This window comes from Aulonocara sp. 'chitande type north' Nkhata Bay, linkage group LG23 (assembly GCF_057382095.1).
Source record: "Aulonocara sp. 'chitande type north' Nkhata Bay isolate Kocher_YH1m ecotype deep benthic linkage group LG23, A_spYH_male_GT1.1, whole genome shotgun sequence".
NCBI lineage: Eukaryota > Metazoa > Chordata > Actinopteri > Cichliformes > Cichlidae > Aulonocara > Aulonocara sp. 'chitande type north' Nkhata Bay.
This window is the reverse complement of record NC_141365.1, coordinates 12,908,685-12,933,881: the sequence shown is the minus strand read 5'-3', so window position 1 is coordinate 12,933,881 and position 25,197 is coordinate 12,908,685. Positions and strand designations below refer to the sequence as shown.

The following is a 25,197-nucleotide window of genomic DNA, read 5'->3' as shown; positions in this document are numbered from 1 at the left end:
TTGTTTCGTCTGCGGTATTGATAATTATTAGAATATTGTTGTGTTTTTTGCCTTAGATTAAACGCCGTGATTGCAAATTTAATCGCTGTGATTGTACTTTTTCTGAGCTTTCATGAACGACACAGAAGTGCAAATTTATTTTGTGTTCCTCATTTTTGACTGTCAGGTAGCTCTCCCGCCTCGTTGTGTAACCGTCATGTTACCGGGGGTGTAATGTGTGTAACTCCCATACAAACATCATCAGTATGCTATGTGTTTTCTGCCAGGCTGGTTACTGACTCGGAGTTACATTAAATCCCAACCGATAGCTCTTTAACTGCATCTCTGAGCCTGACCGAAAGTGCTGCAGGACAAATAAAACCTACGACCACACCGCCTACTCTTCCAGGAAGCGGATGTTGTTGACGTTTTCATCGTAACAGCATCCGGTTTTTTGACGGCAGCTAGCTTGGGGAAACACAGCCGTACAGCGAAATTATCAACTTAATCGCAAAAAACACGGAGAAGATACCCAGGAAAGGCCCGCTGTTCAGCGATGGAGAGGTGTTTTTTCGACCCATCTCGTATTCCCGGGTCGCCCGTTGTCACCTGCCCGGCTAGTTAGCGCCGCTCAGCTAATTAGAGACCGACAAGTGCTCGGCTTCTTCTGAGTAGCAGACGATAGAGAGCTGTCAAGAGGAGGAAATCATTAACTCTCCTGTAGTAAGCTTTTCATCTAACAGGCCGGGCGATAGCCGGAGGTGTTGCCTTAACTCTTTAATTTGTTCCAGGCTGTTTGAGGACATGAGTTATAAACACAGATAAGGCATGGACTGTTAACTCGGAACAGTCTGGTTTGGCTCACATTGAGTTATAAAGATCACCGGGAACCGTTATAACGTAAAAAAAGAGAAGCTTTCCCAACATTTCCCACTGGTGTGTTAGGCGAAAACATCTGGAAAACAGCGGTTTGGTTTCCAGCTGGATTGGTTTGGCACGGCGGGGTTTCGTCTTAATGGGGTTTTAAATGTAACGTCAGGGTTTTCCATGACAACGTGTCACACATCCTGTGTAGAATCAGCCCAGGGAAAGTAAACAGGTGTGACACGTACAGGGACCCGTTCCCAAGAGGTGGCGCACATTTCCACTACAACCAGTCGCTGGCACATACTGTCAGCTAGGCTTAAATATCTGGTTACTTGAACTCATTCCTGCTTAGATATTTACCTGTAGTTTCAGCTGTGGACGCACATTTTACCTAGTCACTCCTTGGGGTCTACACCGATAGAGTCGAAGTAGCCAAAACTAACTCTTCGTGCTGTTTTTGAGCATTGCTCATTAGACATTACCTCACAAGGAAAACTAAAAAAAAAAGAATGATTGGGATGGCATAAGTTAGTTTGTCAGGGTGGTCTCAAAGATTAGATAGTGTACTTTTAGGTTTGTATGCATTTAGCTGTAATCTTCCCAGCACACCGCAATGCCACTAGTACTGTTATTATTGATGCTGTTTGGAGCATTATGTAGCCCTGGACAGGCCATGTCCCGGGAGGAGAAGCAGAGATTGAAGTAAGTTGAAGAAAAAACACTCATGCTTTTTCCTCATCTGAGCAGATGTTATACCTGCTGACTTCTGTCCGTTCTGCTTTTGTTTAAGGAACCAAGTGGTTGAGATGTTTGATCATGCATATCAGAACTATATGGTGAGTAAACAGAAGAGCTGAGTGAGGTTCATTATTTATTTGTTCAAATCTGCGAACACACAGTCCGGTCAACAGCATCAGCACTTTGTCTAAAGTGTGTTTGTGTGTTTCCCAGGACCATGCGTACCCAGCTGATGAGCTGATGCCTCTAACGTGCAGAGGACGAGTCCGTGGGCTCGAGCCCAGTCGTGGAGACATAGATGATGCACTTGGCAAGTGAGTAGCAGGCTGCCTTTGTTATGACCACAGCAGTCCGAGGCGATTTACTTACCTTACTGCTTTGGAACTCGTCAGGAAGTTTTGTCTGTTTGTGTCACTCTTGATAAACTGCTACGATTTCCCCCTGAAAGGTTTTCGCTGACCCTCATCGATACTCTGGACACTTTGGTGGTGAGTAGGCTTTGTTTGCATCTGATGTTTATTTGTTTAATGAAAAATAGTAAATGAATAAGGATCACAGGCTGTGTAGAACAGATGATTCCATATGCTGTTTTGCTTAACAATTAGATCGGAGCACTGTGTCTAGAGTCCTTAATACTAAATATAAATTCCCAGTTAGGTATTTCTGGGATTATTTTTCTTTCCAGTGCATTTCATTTGATATTTAAACTATGTGTAATTGAGCCCAGTTTCACAGTCATCCGTTTCTGGCTTGCAGCTTTTAAATAAGACGACAGAGTTTGAAGACGCAGTGAGACGAGTCCTGTCAGACGTGCGGCTGGACAATGACATCGTCGTGTCCGTCTTTGAGACCAACATTCGAGTCCTCGGGTGAGATTGGATTAAATTGTCTTCAGATAGTTAAGGTCAACAAATACAAGCCCGTGCACTGTCCCACATTTAAAATGATAGGATTGCGTTGTACTAAATTCGCTGTATGTGGATGCTGTGTGTGCGTGCGTCTGATCAGAGGTCTGCTGGGAGGACACTCCATGGCCGTGATGTTGAAAGAAGGAGGTCAGCACATGCAGTGGTACCAGGATGAGCTCCTACACATGGCCAAAGACCTGGGGCTTCGACTGCTGCCCGCATTCAACACCAGCAGCGGCCTGCCTTATCCCAGGGTGAGACAGAAACACTTGGGCGGAATTACAGACTGTATGTAAGCTGATGTAGGCTTGACCCCTGCAGGTCGTAGAAGTGCAGGTATGCAGGGTCTCCCTAATTGAGGCAGTGTCCTGCTTCCTGCCTCTGGGCAGTTACATTTTTGTTTAACTTACATGCTGCATATATCCTGTTGAACTGTGGTTGATCTGGGTAGATTGGCTGTTTTTCTGCCTGGCAACAGATTGGGGGGGGTATGGCAGCAGGGTATGGATCCTTTGATGAAGTCCTCAGGACAACGCCATGAGTACCTTGTACTGACTGAATTCCTTCTTGCAAGAATAAAGCCAAAAGCCAACTCTAGCATTGTTACTTCTTTTATTAAATGCACTAAATGTCCACAGGAGGTTTCCAAATGTAGTTTAAAAAAAAAAAGGGGTGTTATTGATGTTCTGCGGCTTGGAGGATAGCAGCAGCTCGCTCCTTGTTCAGTAAGAAGAGTGCAGGTCATATGTGACGCAGTCATAGAGGCGATCCACGTTTGTGCGATGGAAAAAATAGAAGACTTGCAGAATCTTTAGTAAAGATGTTTTGTTTTATGTGTATTACAAAATAAATGTTTGAGTTTATTCACATACAGCAAACAGTTACCTGCGTTTGCTCGGGGCATTCTTTCACTTCACGGCTTCATGTTTCCATTTTCTGCTTCGCTGCTCCGCTCGCAGCTGTCACCGCTCCCCGATGCAGACGTTCTCTCGGCCGACTTGTTTTCATGCAAATCCTCTCGCAAGATCAAACGCGTCTCTCAAAGCAGAGTTTTAATGTTTTTCTTTTCCTTTCCGATTGACAGGTGAACCTGAAACATGGCGTCAGGGGGCCCGAGACGAGGACGGGCACAGAAACGGACACCTGCACAGCGTGCGCAGGAACCATCATCCTGGAGTTTGCCGCTTTAAGCCGTTTCACTGGGGACCCTGTGTTTGAGGTAACACGCGGCCGGTCGTATGATCACGTGGTGCAGCGGGGACATTAGCACTCAGCAAAGCATCACGAGCAACACATTTCAGCAGTAATTTAAAATCGGCTCATCTTTTTCCATTATCCGTTTTCTTCTGCTGATCTAGTTCAGATTGAGCTGTTAGTCTTTTTAACATTTGCAGTCACTTACACACCACATGTCTCTGTTTTAGTTGTATCGCCTCACCGTTTCTGCACCTTGAGGCACTTGATGGCTGTCTGAGAGCTCTTATTGTGTCTCAAGCAGCCACACCCAACATGCAGTTTAAGTTTCATTTGAGATCAGTTTGCAGATCCTTGCCTTTATGAAACCACCCTGTTATGTAATGATATGTAAATATTAAAATGCCACGTAGTGTCTCATATTTACAGGTGAGATGTCGTTCTGTTTTTTTCTTGTTTAACATGTACTTTTTTTACAGTGCTCGTATCTTAATGATGATACACCGTAACCACCTGTGTTTTACCCCCCGCCTGGGGCTGCACATATTTATAGTAACTGAGTAAACTCAGCTCAGTCACCTCTTTTTGAGAACAAAAACATCTTCCCAGTTCCCTTTTTGCTGTTACACAAGTGCACGCAGACTTGAAAATTGCTGTTTGTCATCATTTCTGTTCATTTCTGCGCTGATGTTAATCAGGAAGCACCTGATGGTGTTTCTGTTTCATTAGTTTGCCGTGCAGATTTTTGACCTCGCATAAAGTCACGTCATTTTAATGCCAAGTCTTGTTTCCTTTAACTATTCTAGTAAGCACATCGCCATGTTGTCATTCAGCTAAATATGCCTTTATTTATCCTCCGCACGTGTCATTTTCCTTTTTTAAAAAGCCGCTCGTGGAAATATAATAAAACGAGTCACATCAGGAAATATTTGCTCTGTGTTTAGTTGTTTTTTTGTTTTTTTTTAAATCAGCGTTATTCTGATTACAGGTATTTTTCTTTGGCTTTCTCTGTGCTCCACACTGTTTCAGTTCCTGGCAGCAGTAAACTGCTGAATAAGCACAGAGTCAGTTTCTGTAATCCTTCAAAGAGTGCAGAGCTGCTGCAGATAGATTTTTCCTGGTCAATCGATAAAGCACCCTTCCCTTATCACAGGCCCATGCCCGGAGAGCTCTGGACTTTCTTTGGGAGAAGAGGCAGAGAAACAGCAATCTGGTGGGAACCACCATCAACATCCACTCTGGAGAGTGGGTCCGAAGAGGTGAGAGAGCAGGTACAGGGAGGACTTGTGACTGAGGAAGAGAGAGAAAGACTGGGGCAGTGTTTGTTATTAAAGGAAGGAAATAGGAAAAGTGATTTGAAGTACGGTAGGATCTTGTGGGTGAACTAGAACTCTTGTGTGTCCTCTGACTCCTCTCGTCTTATAAAGTGATGATTTTGTGTGTTCCAGACAGCGGAGTCGGAGCGGGAATTGATTCGTATTATGAATACCTGCTAAAGGCCTACGTCCTCTTGGGAGACGACCTGTTTCTGGAACGGTTCAATATTGTAAGCGCGCGCGCGCACACACACACACACACACACACACACACTTTGGTGGAGTAATCTGATGCTTCACTGTGTGAATAATAGCATTTGTCACAATGGCATCTCCCTTATGAAGCAGCGTTACAGATTTAAGATTGCTCGCTTGAGCCGAGTCCTTGATCACAAAGGTCGCTGTTCGTGTGACGCTCCTAGAACATTTTGTTACCCAAGAAGAATAGTTTGAACTTTTTTATACATGACAGATTTCTGTATTTATCTTTTCTCTTCTCACTGACGGGACTGGAAACATGCACACACCTGCCAAGTCACACCAAAACTGGTCACAGTTTACAGTTAATAAGTAATAAAACAAAATGCAGTCTGTTCTGTTTATCTTAACGGTTGTATCTTCTTTGCGTGTCCCATTTAGCACTACGCATCTATCATGAAGTACATTAGCCAGCCTCCTCTGCTGCTGGACGTCCACATCCACAAACCTCTGCTTCCTGCTCGCACCTGGATGGACTCTCTGCTGGCCTTCTTCCCAGGGCTGCAGGTCAGATTAGATCACGTGAACTCGAACCATTTGCTGGTCGTTTAGCATTTCAGTAACACGACTAACATTTCTTATGTCCCAGGTGCTGAAGGGAGATATCCGGCCTGCCATCGAGACTCATGAGATGTTGTACCAAGTTACCAAAAAACACAACTTCCTGCCAGAGGTAGTCTGTCACTGTTGGCTTCATCTTCTCAGTGAAATTTAACCACTCGGTCAGATAACTTCACGTGACTTGTGCTGCCAACTAAAACAGTTTGAAACGAACAAGCTTGCATTTATTGCTACACTGCTGCATTTTCCCTTCATCTGTCTGTCCTATTTACACTGCTTAGCACGAGTGCGCTGACCCCTTTGTCCTTCTCCGGTTGTCCTCAGGCCTTCACTACTGATTTCAGGGTACACTGGGCCCAACATCCCTTGAGGCCTGAATTTGCAGAGAGCACCTATTTCCTTTACAAGGTAATTTATCAAGTAGTGTGACATAATGCAGGCATTCTCATTTCACAGTGCCGGATTAATATCATGCAGTAGTTTATGCTAAGCCTGCTTTTTCTACTATGTTTCTGACACATCTCAAGGTGCATGAGAATGTATCTAGTTTGTCAGAAATGTTGTAATAATTAAGCACCCTTCAACATACAGATCACTGATATGTGTTTCTAGATATGCAGTCTCATTAAAAATCCCTGATGTGCTCTCCTTGTGTTGTGATCACACTCCTGCCCTCTCGTTTTTCCAGGCCACAGGAGACCCTTACTACCTGGAGGCAGGTCGCACCATTATGGACAACCTCAATCGCTTTGCTCGTGTTCCCTGCGGCTTTGCAGCAATGAAGGATGTACGGACAGGCAGCCACGAGGATCGGTGGGAACGATAGACTCCTTATTTGAATGATGATTGTGAAATCAGGCACTGTGTTTAGATATGCTTACACCACATTAGATTTGCATACAGGAGATAATGCATGGGCAAAACAAAATGTTATCACATTCGATGGTGTGCCATCATTTAATCTTTGGATGGGGATTGTGGCAAAAGCATTTTATAAACTACACTGGGAGAAGATAGAAATCTGGTGAAGGTGTCTCCGATTGCTGAATCAAACATGTGCATCCATGTCGCTGTGCAGTAAGGAAACTTCTTTGCAGTTCCCAGAAATTAAAGAATTTATTTGGTCTTTTTTCCCCAGAATGGACTCGTTCTTCCTCGCTGAGATGTTTAAGTATCTGTTCCTGCTGTTTGCTGAACTGGACGACATACCGTTTGACGTGGAGGACTACGTCTTCACGACTGAGGCACACCTGCTGCCCCTGTCTCTCTCCATGGCCCCTCACTCCTCGCCTGCTCCCTCAAATCGAACGGTGACGAAAACGATTCCACTGTAACGAAACTTTTAGAAAGTGATGAAAGCATGGACACCTTTTGATTTAAACGTCTGGTTCCTGATGTTTCAGTCAGATGAGGAGCTGGACGACTCAAACTTTGACTGGACTTGTCCCAATACGCACCTCCTGTTTCCTGACCCTGCCTTCCCTCGCATCCTGAGAGAGCCGATCCGTAGTGCCGTTGATAAGAGCTGCCCGCGCCCTGCCCCTTACAGGTATGCACGCTAAACAGGTTAAACCGGGCTGCCAGTAATGATCTGTTTTCTATAGTCGCTCACCTCTTCTGTCTTTCATTTTCTCTGCTTCTTCCCATGCCTCCTGTCAGGGAACCTGGTATGGGCCGTCCTCCCCTCAGGGCTCAGGACTTCATGGCAAACAACCCTGAACATCTGGAGCTGCTGAGGAGGATGGGAGTCAGTCTCATCCACCTAAAGGATGGCAGGGTTCAGCTGGTCCAGCATGCTACACAGGTCAACACCACACAACCCAGATGAACAAACACAGTATCCATAGCTGAGATAAGTGGGTTTACTGCTGCTTCTCAGCTGTTTCACTCTGAGCATTAGAATCAGAATAACCAGGTTTAAGAAGCTCTTTACGAACCGCTCTGACCACACAGTCAGTCTCTGGAAGCAATGGGGGAAAAATATCTTTTAAAATCTGAAAATATTTCTTTATAATTTATAAGTAATAAATGCAGAAGAGCATGTGCGCATACAAGATATCCGACATTTTGGGCCAGATGACTTTCACAGGTCTTTTCATCCTTTAAACGCTCTCTCCCGCTCTGTCGCCCGCAGGCGGTGAGCGCAGTGGCAGCGGAGGACGGCGTGCGGTTCATGCAGGAGATGATGGAGCTGTCCAGTCAGCAGCAGAAAGAGCAGCTGCCTCCGAGAGCCATTCAAATCGTCTCTCATCCATTCTTTGGCAGGGTGGTGCTGACCGCCGGCCCGGCACAGTTTGGCACGGATCTGTCCAAAAGTTCCACAGGGGTGAGTGGGCTCGCCAAGCTTCGGGGTTACAAGTGGTCACTAAAGGGTCCTTCTGTTGTTTTTGTTTTTTGTAAGCGAGGCGCTCACGTTTCCTCTTCAGGATCACAGATGGAGAGACGAGTGCTTGCTCGCAGAGCTCTGAGATACGTGCTGTTAGTGTCGGTCTTTGTTCTTTCTGTAACTTCGCCTCTTTTCCGCCTCGTCTGTGCAGGTGCGGGGCTTTGTCACTGTAGCCGAGCCCTACAGCGGCTGCAGTGAGATCGTTAACGCCGAGTACATCCAGGGTCACATCGCTCTGCTCCAGAGGGGTCAGTGCATGTTTGCAGAGAAGGCCCGGCACATCCAGAAGGCTGGCGCCATTGGAGGCATAGTCGTTGGTGAGCGCGAGCAGCAGATGACTGCTCAGTGACTAGATTAGCGCTCGACAACCTAATTATCTCAAAGACAGCCAGCCCAGTAATTTCTGCTCACAGCATCGTGATTAAACAGCAAAGCAACACTTTTCTGACCAGATTGACGAACAATAAGTTCTTTTTATGTTTCATATAGAAAAACGAGCAGCTGTTTTAAAAAACAAAAAAACCCATATCATTGCAGACGATAACGAGGGCAGCAGCAGCGACACAGCTCCACTCTTTCAGATGGCGGGGGATGGCCGCAGCACCGATGACATCACCTTGCCTCTCCTCTTCCTGTTCCACAAGGAAGGCAACATCCTGCTGGAGGCGCTGAAGGAGTACAGAGAGGTGGAGGTGCTGCTGAGCGACAAAGCCAGAGACAGAGGTGTGACACTCTCCCTAATGGTTCCTCTTTGTTCCTCTCCACTCGGTTCGTGAGACTCATCACGTCAGTGTGCTTATTTATGCCTCCGCTGACTGAGCCTTAACGTGGCTTCATAAAATAAAGATGGGCTGCAGGGATTCGGGCATTATTTGAAGTCTCAGAGCTTGTGGCTTATTCCAAAACCACCCACTTGTTGTGGTTATAATGGGAAATGGGGGAGGTTTGCATCCTTATCGCTCTTTCCCTCCTTTTCTCTGTGCTGTGTAACGGTGCCTTTCTCTCTTCTCTGTCCTGCTTTCTTCTCTTTCTTGCATACTCTGTCCTTTTTGATGGGCAGCGGCCATATTCAAAGGTAAACCTCTTCCTGGAAGCCTGATCGAGGGCAGTAAGTATGCGCTTTTTTTTTTTTTTTTTTTCCTCTCTCTTCTTTAATCTCTGTTTTTCCTCTTTGTAGTAATGCTTGACGGTCTTCATCCTGTGCAGTCTGGCTCGTTGCCTCAGGTTTCTGTTTCTGACTTTCACAGAGAAGCTTGGTGCAATCACAGAAATGTGTCATTTGCTATTTCCTCCCTCGAAGAGTTTAAGTCATAGCAGCCTTTTCTGTCTTTGGTCATCATAGGTTTCACAGGAAGGCAGGACAGTGACAGGGTTTGACCACACTTATCTGCTTTTACTTTGATATAAACAGCTGTAAAAACAAATCTTTTTAACGAATCCTGAACAGTTTAAAGAGAGGCCGTTATTATGAGAATGACTTCCAGTTGTACATCTGCACCGTAGGAGCGGTTGGGTCTGAGCATCTGCTGTGCACTCTGCAGACCCTGGATCTCAGATCCTTTGATTAACGGCGAATCTGTGCCACCACAGAGCCACTGTGACATCATAATGACCAGATCGCCTGCACCCATCTGCATCTGAATCATGCAAGCCTCTGGGTTAGCGGCAGTCCTAAACGGGCGCACTCGTTCCTTAACTCGCTCACAATCTGCAGCTGAAAAAGCGGCTGCATTTTTAGAAGAGGTAACAGACTGAAAACGCTTTATCGCTGACCAGATCTGTGTCAAATTCACACTGCATCCGTCTGCCAGGTTCATTTTCGCAGCCGACTCTCAGTTTAGTTGTGGAGCTATGTGAGGAAGGTTTTATCTTCTGGGAAACATGACTCACATTCAGCATCATGCTGTTTTAGTTGTCAGCCTCTTGATGAAAACGGTTCTATTTTTGACTGAGAATGGTTACCAGGAGGCATCTATAGATTGCAGAGGAGGGAGGGGAGGAGTGTTTGTGTGTAAAGCTGTTTCGTCTCACGCCCCTGCTTCCTTTTCAGGTGCAGATGTGCAAGAAAGGGAGGAGGACTGCTTGACTGAGGCAACGACTCCCACCTCACACGAACCTATAGGCCAGTCGCAGATGAGCACGGTGGAGCTAGACGAGAGTGCTCCGGAGGAAGTCAGTCCAGTGGATGAAGATACTAGTCCTGCAGAGGAAGTTAGTGCACCAAAAGAGGAAGTCAAACCTGCAGAGGCGGAGCCGGCTGTGGCTCAGCCTCAAGAGGACAGAGACTCGGAGAAGGAGGAGAAGCCAGAGGAAGACACGGACTCAAGCAGCCAGTCGGTTGACGAACTGCTGGCTGATTGGCGAGAAGACTTGGAGGCCTTCAAGCAGATGGAAAAGGATGAGCTCTGACAGACGTTAGGTGCGTTCTGCCCTGTGACTGGTCTGATCCCGCTACGGGGAGCGACCGCGAGGTGTCACGTGTCACCGGCCTCAGTCTTATGAATCAAAAGGAAGCTGGGGATGATGCATTCTCTTGCCCTCGGCAAATGGTATCGCGAGCCAAGGCGACCCACGTACTGTCTCTGGGCCATAAGGGAGTTGTTTTTAGGTTCTTACACTTTCTGTTTTATTTGTCTGAGCAGATTCTATCTGATGGATTATGACCATGACATGGACCACACTGTTTCTAACTTTGTCTCACTTTCCACTTCACATTACTTCACTGTTGTTCTCTCTATGCATTTCTGACCACTTTAACTCAGTGGCTTTCTCACAAATTAACCCACTGACCAATCAGTTTTATTTAAACGTGTTCATAGGTTTACTTGTTTGGTGGTCTCGGGCCTTATTGTATGTACACGTTGACCACAGTTGATGAGGATTGGTGATGGATAAGCTGCGGGATCACCAGGCTTGATATTGCTGAAGGCTTTACTAAGTTGCGTGTCGGTGTAAATATGTATGTTGACTGAAATTACTACAGGGCTGTTTGCTCAGGTTCTGGTTCACACCACAACAGCCTCTGGACCATGTAGGGTGAAGCAGACACACCCTCAGCAGCACGACGGGATGGATAGCGGCGCCACAGGGGGGCACTGTGGGATCTGCAGTAATAAGCCAATAAGTTGACAGGGTGAGAATAAATAAAAACGAATGAGAGGAACTTGCTGTCTGAACACAGAGTGCTTGATTTAATAAAAAAAAAAAAAAAAAGTCAAACAGAAGGTTTAACAATGTCGCTTTCCTGTTTTACTGCACCGGACTGTTCTCATGTGATTAAAATGTTCCATTATTTTTATCTTGTTTGAGAGGAAATGATGAACACATGCTGGCTTTTGTGGAACAAAGAGGCAGGAGATGTGAAAATCACTTCTGTTCCGACAGAGGTTTCTGTGCAGTGGGCGGACACCCCCATCAAATCACTCGAGTCAATGTGACAGACGTGTAATTGGGAAATTGTCAGTATGCGCCATGGTATTACTGTCAGAGTGATTCAAACCCTGCTGCAAGAGTGCTCATCATATTTAGCAGAAATATGTATTTAAGTCTGTTTTTGTCACTTGAGTAGAAGTACAAGTATCTGCTGAACCGATCCCATGTTTACACTCGCTGGCGGTTATTTTAATCCGGTGCCAAGAAATGAAAACACAGTAAAAGTACACGACAGCGGTAGGTGAGTACTCGGTACATTTCCAGCACTTTTGTTTATGTGCACATTTACGTGCGTGTCTCATGAATGCGAGCGACTCTCCTGCTGTTCAGCGCCTTCGGAGCGTTTTTACGCAGCGGTGATGTGCAGCTCGGGCCCGGCGCTGATTGGTGGCTCGGTGGGGCACTCCTCAGCAAGATGGCTGCATTGCTGCGCGCAATAGTGGCATCCTGGTGAAATGACGCAAGCCACAGTTTACGTTCAGTCCTCGCGGCTCCGAGCCTGAGCTCTCCAGTCTCCATAGCGCAGATCCCGCCCGACACAGCCGGAAGACCGCCCGACTCTCCTCCTCCACCGGACCGAGTGGAACCGGTTCATTTGAGTAAGTAGCAGCGGGGATTGCCTGTTGATGTGTCCCAGAGGTGCGGTTTGTCCTGCTGTTCGTGGACTCTTTTGTTGTTGTTTCCCGAGTGTCCGTGATTACCGGGCGCTCTCCTTCCTGCACACTGTCGATGGTTTCTCGCTGGCGGGGCTGGCCGTGGGGCTAACGACGCTTTGTTTCTCTGTTTCTCTCGCTCGTTTTTAACTATCATTGTTGTTACTGGTGGTAAAATCCACGAGGAGCCCACACGGAGCTGTGTTCCTGTCTCGCGTTTGGACTGTGTGAATGCGCTCGCTCGCTCGCCTTGGACAGCGTTGGCTCGGCGCATTTCAAATTTTCCACACATCCTGGCGGCTGTGCCAGGCTGTCCCGCTGCTGGGAGCCCGTGTGTGTGTGTGCGGGGGGAAACACTCCTCACAGGGAAGAGCAGCTTTGGTCGAAGCTACAGGCCGTTAACCTTTGTGGAAATGAAACTATGAGCACACGCACACAGCACTGACTCCCCCTGTGGGGAACAAAGCTCCCAGTGTCTCCCTGTAGCACAGCTGGACACAGCTGTTAAGCGGCTCGAGCTCCAGGACAGAGCAGAGCTCTGTGGCCGGCCATGGGCTCACACCTCTGCTGCTGCTGCTGCTAAACCTGTGGTACAACTTCTGAGCTGCCTTCTGTCCACAGCAGCCTTTTGGCCTGCGGGGGAACGACCTGCTGATCGTCTTTGTTCCTCATGACTGCCTCAGAGGAAGACAGAAGCTGCTGGATTGTATGAACAAAGTCACAGCAGCCAGGATTACATCTGATACACAGACCATTTGCAGCTCATTAGCTCAAAGTTACCGAGTCTGTTTCAGATGGATCCTTCCTTCCTTCCTCAGACACTATGAAGCACACCGGATCGCCAAATGCACTTCAGAAGTTTCCAAACCGCCTTACTGGCTGCTGCCTTTAAATGTGCCATATGGTCATTAGCTACTGTAGACTACAGCGTGCCATCAGCAGCAGATCATTACACCCTTTGGTGGCTGTGCAGCTCTGGTGTAGCCAGACAGTTAAAGGGGACAGCATCCATCACCTGCAGCTCCCATCAGGGCCAGACCAGCAATCCTGTGGGTGGATGTTGTGGTGCCCCTCCTGACTTTAGCCTTGTTTTATCTCCATCTATTTGCCTCTCTCCTCCACACTCCCTCCCTCACTTGTTTATCTGTTACTGTGTGTGTGCTTGTTTCTCACATATGCCTTTCTGTTTCCGGTGGCTGAAATATAAACGTCTCACTCCTCCACACTCCTTCTCTTCCTCTCTATTCTGAGTCCTCCTGCTTCTTCCTTGTCCACCTGTGGCCTCCTCACCTTCAACTGATTAAAAGCGATCCAGGTGAACACACAGGCGCTCATAGGGTCATCCCGCAACACCTGTCGTGTCATCTTGTGGGGAAGTGGAGGGTTTCCATGGTTACCGCAGGATGTCTTCTCTGTCTGTGGGTGTGGGAGGGAGTTCCCGTGACTGTCTCTTCCATCCAGTTTGTGTTCGCTTTGCGGGCATTGTGTTCTGTGGGAGGTGCAGCTGAGTGCTGTCAGCTGTGATAAGGTAGTCTGTATTGCAGTGTGGAAAGCACAAGGTCAGCACAACTCAATCCTCCAGGTTCACTGTACCTGTCAGTTTGACTGAGGGCGTCGCAGGCTGATTAGGTTTTCTACCCGGCCGAATAAACAAAGTGCAAGAAGCAAATGTTGCAATACTAAGCCCAAAAAATCCGCACTTTGTCATTAGCCGCCGCTGTGCTCCTTCTGCTCCGTGCATTCCTGTTTATTTTGCATTCGGTGTGCAGATCGGTGGACGAGGGCTGTTTCTGCCACCGGTCTGTGTGTGAGTAGGGATTGGCTGAGTGGCCTGCACACATGCTTTCTGTCACACGACGAAGGGTCCTGTCTCTGTGTCCCTGCCTGCGTTTACAGTTCAGTTCGTGTTCAGAGTCCAGCTGGGATGGAGACATGGGGACAAACTACAGTATTGATTTTGCTTTCCGTTTCTTTTTCTTTTTATTCGCCTGTTTTCCAATCTCTACTCTAGTTAAAGGGTCGCTGCCGGGGTCTCAGCTGTGGAGCTGTTAATGCACAAGTAGGTGGTGGTGAAAAATTATATAAAAGGTCAGTGTTTTGGAGGAGGGGGGTTCCTGTTGGCTGTATACCAGTTCCATCTTCCCATACTATGACACCCTTGTGTGGCTGTTAATGCTCAGTTAGAGCACTCAGCTCTGTTATTAAGCATGTATGAACTGAGCCATGGTTGTTGGAGCCCAGCTTCCAGTACCACCAGCAGACATCAGGGCCAAGATTTCAGCGTCTGTCTTCCAGGCTTCACAAGATGGTAGCTGATGGTTATCTGATGGATTAGACTGTTTACCTGCGAGTTTACCTGTGCTCCGTAGCATTTGGACTACAAGCCGAACCCAGAAAGCTTTGTGTACTAAAAATATGGTCTCTCACCTACAAATTCTGCATATTGATGTTTGGAGTCTGTGCATAAAGATGAGAGTGCAGGTTGGTTTTACCTTTCAGCAAAACCCTAGTTCCTGTTTAGTCTAAGCATCTTGTGCACAAACATATCTGGAACTTGCTTGGTTGTTCAAATATAACAAATTCATCACAAGCAGAACTACGTGTGGCAAAACACTTATCCTTCACATGCATGTCGTCGGCATCACCGTATTGTAAATCATAATAATGTCTTTCTGGGTGTCTTTAGGGTAAACTGCTGGAAGGTTTTATAGCGTGTGTGTAGGATAATGGACCGACCAAAAGCACTGGTTTGCATCTGAAAGAATAACATTGCAGATGCGATACCAGCCATGTTGAGATTTTAAACACGGGCTCGTTTGCAGCCACCTGAAGAGGCGAAACATTCAGTGTGTTTTTATTCCCACACAAACAGTCGTCTGAAGGGTCTTGGCCAGTCGTCCTGCCAATTATGCAAAGATTCGTATGCGTAATTTCTTATGACTATTAATGCGGGCACGGTTTTAATTGTGTGCCTCGTGGGTTGGTTTGTTGGCAGTTCAGATGGATCTGGGTAAGAAAACATAAACACGTCTGACCTCGTGTGCCTGCTGTGTTGGAGGAGGCCGACACCATCAGCTGCGCAGCTGTCTGTCAGCAAACGTGATCAACAAGAAAATCGGTGATGTAAAAACATAAACCACCTGAATGTTCGGAAAGCTCCCGGCCCAGACGGCGTGTCTCCTGCCACCCTCAGACACTGTGCAAACGAGCTGGCCCCAGTGTTTTCTGGCATTTTCAACTCCTCACTGCAGGCATGTCATGTGCCTGCCTGCTTCAAGTCCTCCACCATAATCCCTGTCCCCAAGAAACCTAGGATCACTGGACTAAATGACTACAGACCCGTGGCTCTGACATCTGTGGTCATGAAGTCCTTTGAGCGCCTAGTTCTCTCCCATCTCAGGACCCTCACGGCCCCCCTCCTGGACCCCCTGCAGTTTGCATATAGAGCCAACAGGTCTGTAGACGACGCCATCAACATGGCCCTACACTTCATCCTGCAGCATCTGGACTCCCCAGGAACCTACGCCAGGATCCTGTTTGTGGACTTCAGCTCTGCCTTCAACACCATCCTTCCAGACCATCTCCGAGACAAGCTTTCCCAGATGAATGTGCCTGATCCCATCTGCCGGTGGATCACTGACTTCCTGACGGACAGGAAGCAGCATGTGAGGCTGGGAAAGAATGTCTCGGACTCCCGGACCATCAGCACCGGCTCCCCTCAGGGCTGTGTTCTTTCTCCTCTGCTCTTCTCCCTGTACACCAACTGCTGCACCTCCACCCACCAGTCTGTCAAGCTAATCAAGTTTGCAGATGACACCACCGTTATTGGGCTCATCTCTGACGGGGATGAGTCTGCCTACAGGAGGGAGGTTGAACGTCTGGTGTCCTGGTGCAGCCACAACAACCTGGTGCTGAATGCCCAGAAGACAGTGGAGATTATTGTGGACTTCAGGAAGCACACAGCCCCACTCCCCCCCATCATCCTGACTGACACCCCCATCACCTCTGTGGACTCATTCCGCTTCCTGGGTACCACCATCACCCAGGACCTGAAGTGGGAGCCCACCATCACCTCCGTCATCAAGAAAGCCCAGCAGAGGATGTACTTCCTGAGGCAGCTGAAGAAATTCAACCTGCCAACACGGACGATGATGCAGTTCTACACTGCAATCATCGAGTCCATCCTCACCTCCTCCATCACCGTGTGGTACGCTGGAGCCACTATCAGGGACAAACAGAGACTGCAGCGTGTTGTGCGCTCTGCTGAGAAGGTGATTGGCTGCAGACTCCCATCTCTGCAGGACCTGTACACCTCCAGGACACTGGGGCGTGCAGCTCGGATCTCAGCTGACCCTTCTCACCCTGGACACAGTCTGTTTGACCTGCTCCCCTCAGGCAGGAGGCTCCGGTCCATTCGCACCAGAACCTCTCGCCATAAGAACAGTTTCTTCCCCTCTGCTGTTGGACACATGAACAATAACCATATGACTGTTCCCACCACTAACACATGACCCTACGCTGTGTCACTGCATCATTCCATGTTTGGCACTGATCACCACCTGCACTCATGTATATATCTTTCTACGTAGCACTCTTAATTCTTATTCTCATGTATATATCTCATGTATAGCTCATGCACATATCTTTCTACGTAGCACTTTTAATTCTTATCCCTACTTTTATTTTTTCATGTCTATTTAAGTGCTATTTATGACACTGTTTGCACTGAAGCACCGCAGCAATTTCCTAATGTTGTAAACCTGCTCAACATTTGGCAATAAACCCCATTCTGATTCTAGAGCTCTACCCTTAATTAGCAGCAGTACTTTTACTTTGGAGAACCTGCACCCAGGATGGAAAATAATATTCAGCTATAGAGAAGTGCAAAAATTCACAAGTACAGCTTTTAAATACTGCATTTAAAAGGTTTACTTCATTACTTCCAAACCCCTCACGCTCCCTGGATGCTGTTAATTATATCGCCGTCATGTCGCCCAAGAATTTTCCCCCATTACTTTTCCATCTTTCTCCTGTTTCTGCTGTTTTGCTTTGAAATCTTGTCAGTCAGCCACCTTAGGCTCTGACCTGCTTTCGCCTCAGTCCCACAGAAATGACTACCTGCCTTTTGCTCTTTCAGGGAACTGAGTGCTACTAACGCCAGCCATTTGCAGGCCTCAGAGGAGACATTTTATCCTCTAGTCTAGCCTGCATTAGTTGAAATCATTCGTTTCTCTATGGCTTGATTATTTTTACCTGTACCGAGATACGGCTTAATGCAGCTCACGTTTCAATTAGAGTGCTTAACTGCTCTTTCTTTGCTCTCTCTCTGAGTGACAGCACTGAAAGGAAATGGTGAGAGCCGTGCAAACTTCTGTGGGCCTGTAGTAACAACACTGGCCTCTTCCCAAAAATACATAAAAGCTTGTCTACAGCTTACTCCAGCTTCTTCACCAGCACATGCCTCAGTTCTGCACAATATGCCTCTCATTGTCAGTCACAAGGCCGGGCTTAAGTTTCACTCAGCAGAACAGGGTCCCCTCTGTTTCCACGTCCACTCCTCCACCCATGGCTGCTTGTCATCCTCATTACTACAGTGAGAGGAAGAGGAAAGAGCCACTCAACGGCAGACGGTGAAAAAGAGAGAAGAGAGGCACACAAGCAGCAGCAGAACACTCATGATGGACCTTTACTGTCCACCGGCCTGTGTGTGTGTGTGTACGTGCGTGTGTGTTGGCATGACTTCCCAGGCTTGTCAGGCTGATGGAGTGCCTAAAGTGGGACAGGAGGAGAGGTGCAGCATTTGCTGCCTGGCTAGAGTAAATATTATGGCGCACTGGCCCACGAGTTGCCGGCACTGTGCTCTGTCACATAGAGATGCAAAGACACGCTCAACACGCCGCAGCTCGCGATTCGCCGTACGAGTCATTTGCAGTGACTCCAGGTGGAGCGTTTTGATTTTTGAGCCGAGTGTTTATTAGGTCAGCTGGTGCAGTGTGTTTGCGTTCTCACTATGAGTTATGCAACATGACTAGTACATACGAGATGATTTGTCAATCAGATTTTCTCACTTAGTCATAGATTTTATCACATAAGCTGAACTGAGGGGGTTGAGTATAAGATAAATAAGGATTTTTAAAGTGTTAATTATGCAGAGCAATATTTTTTCCCTCAGGGAGCTTTACTGTTTGCTTATTTTAGCTGTACATACTTTTTTCTGGAGTTGTCCTCTATCATCACATACAGAAGGATGAATAATTCAGAGAAAATTGTGAACTTGTGACCCCTACAGTGAGGGATCCAGTGGCTCTGATATGCTGTGAGGACTCTTTCCTGGCATGGATCGAGGCCCAGTTGTCCCGTGGTGTTCTCAAATTTTTGATGACAGAGTGCCAAGTTAGGGAGCCAGCATATGACCGAGTGCCGCAGAGAAAACATCCAAACCTCAAACACTTGCAGGTGTTTATTCCATATTCAGAGGATAGACTTGTGGTGGTTTATAGCTTCATGTGTTGCCATATTTCTTTGCACCGGCTGTATTTGGGGTGTTATGGGGTCTCTTGAGGACAGAGCAGAGCTGTGAGCGAATGAATGTCGCGTATTGTTATCTTGTCATGCTGCTGCGCTCCATGAAATTGCAGGGGAAGCCTATGATGAAGCACTTTTTTGATCTAAAAGATTATGCCTCAATCTACAGTGCACCAGGGGTCATTGGATTGTTTGAGTATGAAAATGATGTGAATCATGTTGCTGGCTTTACTCAACCAAGGGAAACAGTTACTGGCTCCATCTCACTGGAGTAAAAATAGGATGGCAACTTCCTTGTGACTAGGAAAAATTGGTGGGTGGTGACTACATTGAATTGCTTAAAGTCCAAGGAGTTACTCCAACCAACTGGTTACCGTTCAGCTGGTTGTATTCTGGCTATAATCATGTATAAAAGCAAGGCTGTCACCATCCTGCAGCACCTACGTCACTATTGGAGGACAAATTTCTAAATTTCTGTCTCAGCTCACGGAAGTTAGGCTGGATTCTGGATCTAAGTAGTTACTGTGAATTTGTGTGCATTTAGACGGAAACAGATTTGATCTGTTTATCACAGTTAAATGCTGCGTCATTGCAGACTACATATAATTGTAAACTTGACTCCATTCAGCCCCAAACAGATATCAGACTGACTCTATCTCATCCCTGTTTTATCAACGTCTTGATGCTCCAAGGTTGTTTTCAAGACGTTAACTGACACTGAGTGGTTGCAGATCTGGCGTCCACCTTTGAAACTGCAGTATCAGAGGCAGCGACGGTGACGCAGGTCACACAGGGCGCGCAGTCGCAGCTCCGGTTTGGATAAAGGGGGAGAGAGGCTAGTTGGCTGATGATATCAGTAGATGTTCCACCTGAGAAGGCACCATTAATGCTGAATGTTATACACATGCTGCATTCCAGATGAGCTTTTGTGTTTTCATGGAAGTCCTTAATTATGTCAGCCAAGACTGCATGTATTACATCATGACCGCTCTGAAAGTCCAGCTGCCCACGCTCGCTGCACGTCACCGAGGGAGATGTGCTCCTTGCAGTAAACTCAAAAAGAGCCTAATGATATGTTGTGTTTTGTACTATTTTCAATTAAATATAGGCTTTGAGCCGTTTCAAACCACTGAATTCTCTCTTCTTCTTCTTTTTTTTTGTTTTAGATTTAAAGCGCATCCAAACCTTTTTTGTGTTTTTGACATGCAGTTTCTAAAGCGTAGCTCAGCACTCAGCTGTGAAGATGATGAAGCAAAGATAGAAACTGTCGCTGTGTCGTCACAGGTGAGGCTGCCCTGAAGTCACTCTCCCTGAGGCTTAAATGGCTGCTGAGCGAGCACTTCCCCATCACAGCCGGGAGCTTTACGGTGGGAACTGATAAACGTACACGTCCAGTTCACGCACAGAAATAAACCCGTTAAACAAAAACTCTCTGCTATGCTTCAACCAGTTTTCCGCCTTTGTTTGGCCCGTTTTTCAGGCTCTGTGGTTGCTTGTGCTCCCTCTGGCACAATCTTGCATTTGAGAAACCCTTGCACTGCACACTACTCGGTCTGTGTGCACGACCTGTGTTTGTGCAAGCATTCACATCTTCCTCACAGCGCTTTCTGAGTTCCTCCTTTAACAAACTGACTTGTAAAGGAGGCTTGTTCACAGACCTGAGGGCAGGTCACGTCCCACACCAACATATGCAGGCATGGGCAGGCCTCTGTGTTTGCCAAATAATTTTCAGGGTCTGGTTATTTGCCATGTGTTAAATATACAACTTGGTCTGCATTTAAGAAGAGCTCTTTGTATCGCCTGGCTCAGGATTATTGTTTCAAACTGCTTACAATTGGTTACGAGGTGAAACAGCAACAGGAGGCTCTGCGCCAAATCTGGGGTAAGATCGGCTTGAATGACGCAAGAGCTGCTAGCTGACATCACAACTTCTTTATCTTTAAACTGGGTTGCCCCTCTGTTTTGGCCCATATGCTCATAATGAATCTTGAGCATCTGGATCCAGAGGCGGTCGTGTGCCAGTTGGTGTTAAGAACCTTTTATCCTTTTCACACACTGGATGTTTATCGGGCCATGTTGGCTCACAAGCTGAGCCAACATGGCCCGTGTGTGTATACACTGAGTTGCCAGGCTTGTCCCATTGACACACTTGAGCATCTACAGAGCAGCTCAGTCCTGCTGTCCTGTGGGTTAAATCAACACTGGAAAAAACAGAGCTCACACACTGCAGAACTCCCAGTTTTTACTTATTTATTTGTAACACGTCTTCAATAGGTAAAAATTGGCTGAGCACATTTTTTTTCCGTCTCAACAGCTGGCCCACACTGTGGTGTGGATTTTTTTCCCCGTATTTAAATCAAAGCTGAGCAACGCCCCACTGTGGTTTTGCACGTGGCACAGAATAGCGCATTGGGCAGAGCTCAGTACTAACTCGGGCTGATTCCTGCTGGAGTTGCCAGTCCTAAAAGTGTATGCACTGATCTCACTGTACAGTGGAACACGTGCAAACGTACAATGCCAGCGCGGCTCGTGCAGCAGCACAGTGGACGAGCCTTTGGTGGCTTTTTGTCGAAGCGTTTTATTGTAGTTTGTAAATTAAACTGTGCAGTTCCCTCAAAAAGCCATTTACCTGCACTTTGCTCTACATAAAGAGGTAAAAATTGACTTAATTAAAAAAAAAAAAAAGGTCAACCAAAAAACAATTTTCACATTTGCATTGTTAATACTGATGTGTTACAGTGGCGATTTAAGACATATTTTGAGCAAAATGCACGTGTTTAGAGGTGGAGGTTTAAAGCTGGAGAATCAATTCAGATTGGTATCTCCATATTTTGTGTGCAGATTATGAATTCTTTAAAGTATTATTATTATTATTATTATTATTATTATTATGAAGTTTGATTAAATGTGAAATTCTGTCCATGTAGGCAACAACAAATGTGTGATTTTTGATGACTTATCACAGCTAATTGGTGAATCATCAGCAAACAATGGAAATGACCCAGTTCAATGGCAGACTGTTGGTAGACTATTGGAAGTCTGTTGGCAGACTTGTAGCAGACTTCTGGCAGACTGTTGGCAGTCTGTTGGAAGACTGTTGGAAGACTGTTGGCAGACTTTTAGTAGATTGTTTGCAGACTTGTAGCAGACTTCTGGCAGACTGTTGGTAGACTATTAGTAGAGTTGTGGCAGACTGTTGGCAGTCTGTTGGAAGACTGTTGGCAGACTTTTAGTAGATTGTTTGCAGACTGATTCTGTCTTAGCAATATCTCAGTAGGTTTGGCAGCAAAAAATAACCGAAGTGAGATAACTACACCATAATAGATAAAACAAATACTGATAAAGTTGAACTTGAAGGACATAATATATATTGTTGGGTGTCTGGTGTTCAAACCTCTACATGTGTTTCTGATTGTGCAGCTCTGAAAATATATTATCTATGATGAAACCAACACTCAACCCTTCATGTAAGCATTCCTCATTAAAACCTGCCAAAGATTTTTGTGATGCTTGTGAGAAGACCAAGTGTTAAAATGAGCAGAAGTCTGATTTTGAAAGGATGTGACTTCTTGAATTATGCGCCACTGAAGAATGTCTGAGCCTTTGGCCTTGGTGTTATTTATTTATAGGTGTGTTTGGCTGTGTAATAGTCTGCCGTTCTGGCTGTAGCTTATATGCATAACCCGAGTAATAGCAGCTTGGCCTAAGGATCCACAGCCTAGCATTATCCCTGCACACAACAATAGCTCTGGGAGTGCTAGGTCTATTTTAAGCCTGCTCCTACTCACAATTTGATGTTTCAATACACACAAATCAAAGCCTTCAAACAGATGCTGCCCACACACTAGAGACCCTTTGAAACTTCACGTCTATCACGGCTGCTCACATTTCTCAGCGTACGTCCTCCGGTGGTTTTCGGAAAGGGAGTTTCTGTGCTTTGTTCATCTAATATTCACTTCAGTTGTACGCTAATAGTGAAGAGAGACTTGACTGCTCGCTCTTGGTGTCCTCTCTCCCGTTACCTTTGTTGGCATGTTCTTTTTCTATCTTTTTTTCTCCATCTCTGGCGTTTGATTCTCCACTTCACTGTGATGTAACTCTGACAGATAACATGGGCTCCTCCGGCAGCGTTTCCAGGTGCATGCCTCGTGCTTCTTCCCTCATTTATGTGCCAATGTCAAGAGACAGATAATGCGGGATGCGATTATTGCTGTGTCTTTACGACAGCGTGCCTCAGACTGCTGCATTAAGATCTCCCAGCTGTGTGTGAGGTGATGGTGGCTTTATGAGCACATGTGAGGCATAATTGAGTTGTTCCAGAGTGGTAGTTGTAGTAAGAGGTATCCCAGGCTGCCTGGGACGGGCTGATAAGCTGCTCTCTAGACCAGAACTCCTACTCAAGCCACAGGTGACCCTACACACTCATCCCGAGCTTGCATGTGTGTGTCTAAGTGTCTGGATTCTTGCCCGCAAGGTATTACTCCCTCTTGCCTGTAGGCCCTTAGAGAAATTCATGTGTAAGCTCTGCTCAGGCTCCAGAGATTAATGTCTTTTCTCCTGCAGAGCTGAGAAAGGGATTCATATATGAGTTCTCTCATCTTGCACTGAATATTCACACACCTCAGAGTCTCAAAGGAGCAACGAAAGATAATTAATTTCAGGATGCTTCTTTTTTTTGCTATGTATGGTTTGTTCCTGAGAATTGTTGCAGTCTCCTCGACACTCCTCTGCTGCCTCACCGAGTGACAACCTGCCAAGTGACAGTGAATGAAGCAGCCTGTGATAAAGGGAACAGCAGCAGCTTAGTTTGCTGATAATACTGGCCAGTAAATTCTGGGCTACATAGTACCTGCACACGCAGGTACTCGAGCGCTGTGCACCTGGTGCTTTGTGTCATATCCAGTGAGATGGAAGCTGGTGGGCCGCAACCTAAAGACGGCCTCCTGTCAACTTCAAACGCTCTGAAGGAGCAGCGAGGGCCAGGCAGCGTTCTTTTGAAGCTGTGCACTCGTCCTCCTCTCTGGACCCTTTCTGTCCCACCTATTGTAGACCTTTTCCTTCCACCTTGTCCCCCTTCAGCTCAACCCACCCTCCCTCTCTTTGTCTTTTTCTCTCTATTTTCAGTGTCTTCAAAAAGCCTCTTCCTCACCCTGCCTCTTATTATTTATGTACCGGCGGCACAGATTTAATCAGGTGTGTGTGTGTGTGTGTGTGCGTGCGTGCGTGCGTGCGTGCGCATTTTTGTAAGTGGCAGCAGTCAGATGGGCCTGTCAGAGACAGCATATGGCATGTGTGAGTGACACAAAAACTATCTACATACAGCGTGTGCAGCTTTGTGTTAGCTGTTCTGCAGGGTGGGAGGGTTTTCTTATTTTCTATAGAGTAACGATGAGTTCGATTTAGTTTGTTCATGCCCTCACGTTGTTCTCAAACAAAGCTCTGAGTTGCGTTGAAGTAATTACAGAGACTTAACGGCCGAGTCAGACTGGTTTACAGGTTACAGGTTTGCTGAAAGTGAAAATATTACTGTAATGCATAAAATCAGTCTGTTGGTGTCTTTGTCTGTAAACTCCTCCGAGACCATCTGCACTCAAACTTGAACTACAGGTGCTTTACTACTTATCTGATGGTTCTCATCTATATCAGGCATTAAAAATGCATCAAGTTGCCTAGCAACAGATGAAAACTATTCGTTTTTAGCATTTATGAACTTTCAACACCTCATAAAAAAAAATGTGTTTCAGGGGAGTGACATCAAACTCATATCCACAAAAGTTTCATTATGCATGGCTAGCAACCGCCTAGCAACAGGCCAAAATTACACTTTTTAGCATATATGCAATGTCTGTCTATCTAGAAATAAAATATTCATTTCAAATTTTAAGTATATCAGTTTATCAACAGCATGAACAGGCCAAACAGTATAATAGCACAGAGCCGTATTCGTATCGCCGATGTTCCAGGTAGATCAGATCACCAATCTGATATTTGGATTGGATATCCGGACTGGAAAAGGTCGATGCTGATGCGGTGAACGTGGCTCCCTGTTGCTCTGCGTTTGCTGTGTCACAGTCAGTAGCAGAGCAGCATTTGCTCATGTAGAGAGACTTTATTGTTCATTTTATGCATCGCAGTCCTGTTTACACTTTTGTTGTTGATCCTGATGATGTTAACAGTCCATATAAGAATAATCGCAGTGTCTTCCTCAGAGTAGGAACACCTCGCTCATTTAACACAGCTATTGGATTTTTACTCTGTGTCAAAAGATCAGTGCATCCGTATATCATGGTGCCCGATATGCAAAACAATTTTTTTTGTTTGTTTATTTTTAATGGATGGTAACACAAATTGGTGTAATCTAGGGAAGGGTTTATCTCTTC

General features: G+C 46.3%; 2 protein-coding genes across 4 annotated transcripts in view; both read left to right on the top strand.

The window, feature by feature from the left end:
* Nucleotides 1-321: 321 nt before the first annotated feature.
* On the top strand, nucleotides 322-11,503 carry edem3 (ER degradation enhancer, mannosidase alpha-like 3). Of its 2 annotated transcripts, XM_086281508.1 has the most exons (21): nucleotides 322-1,548; nucleotides 1,637-1,682; nucleotides 1,798-1,898; nucleotides 2,033-2,072; nucleotides 2,341-2,453; nucleotides 2,593-2,746; nucleotides 3,577-3,711; nucleotides 4,840-4,945; nucleotides 5,135-5,232; nucleotides 5,642-5,767; nucleotides 5,850-5,933; nucleotides 6,146-6,229; nucleotides 6,510-6,634; nucleotides 6,960-7,131; nucleotides 7,225-7,370; nucleotides 7,481-7,625; nucleotides 7,956-8,147; nucleotides 8,359-8,524; nucleotides 8,745-8,930; nucleotides 9,268-9,315; nucleotides 10,258-11,503. In XM_086281508.1, the coding sequence occupies exons 1-21, from the start codon at nucleotides 1,460-1,462 to the stop codon at nucleotides 10,614-10,616; spliced, it is 2,715 nt and encodes a 904-aa protein (XP_086137634.1). In that variant the 5' UTR covers nucleotides 322-1,459; the 3' UTR covers nucleotides 10,617-11,503. The 2 variants fall into 2 exon arrangements, with proteins under 2 accessions (XP_086137634.1, XP_086137635.1); XM_086281509.1 differs by lacking the exon at nucleotides 9,268-9,315 and having other exon boundaries at nucleotides 329-1,548.
* Nucleotides 11,504-11,960: 457 nt separating this feature from the next.
* LOC147301348 (uncharacterized protein C1orf21 homolog) overlaps nucleotides 11,961-25,197 on the top strand; it is a 31,233-nt gene continuing 17,996 nt past the window's right edge. Inside the window, exon 1 of one of the 2 annotated variants that reach the window (XM_086281511.1) lies at nucleotides 11,961-12,238. The gene's annotated coding sequence lies outside the window, so the exon portion shown is untranslated. The remainder of the gene's footprint in view (nucleotides 12,239-25,197) is intronic. The other variant, XM_086281510.1, reaches the window with a different exon arrangement.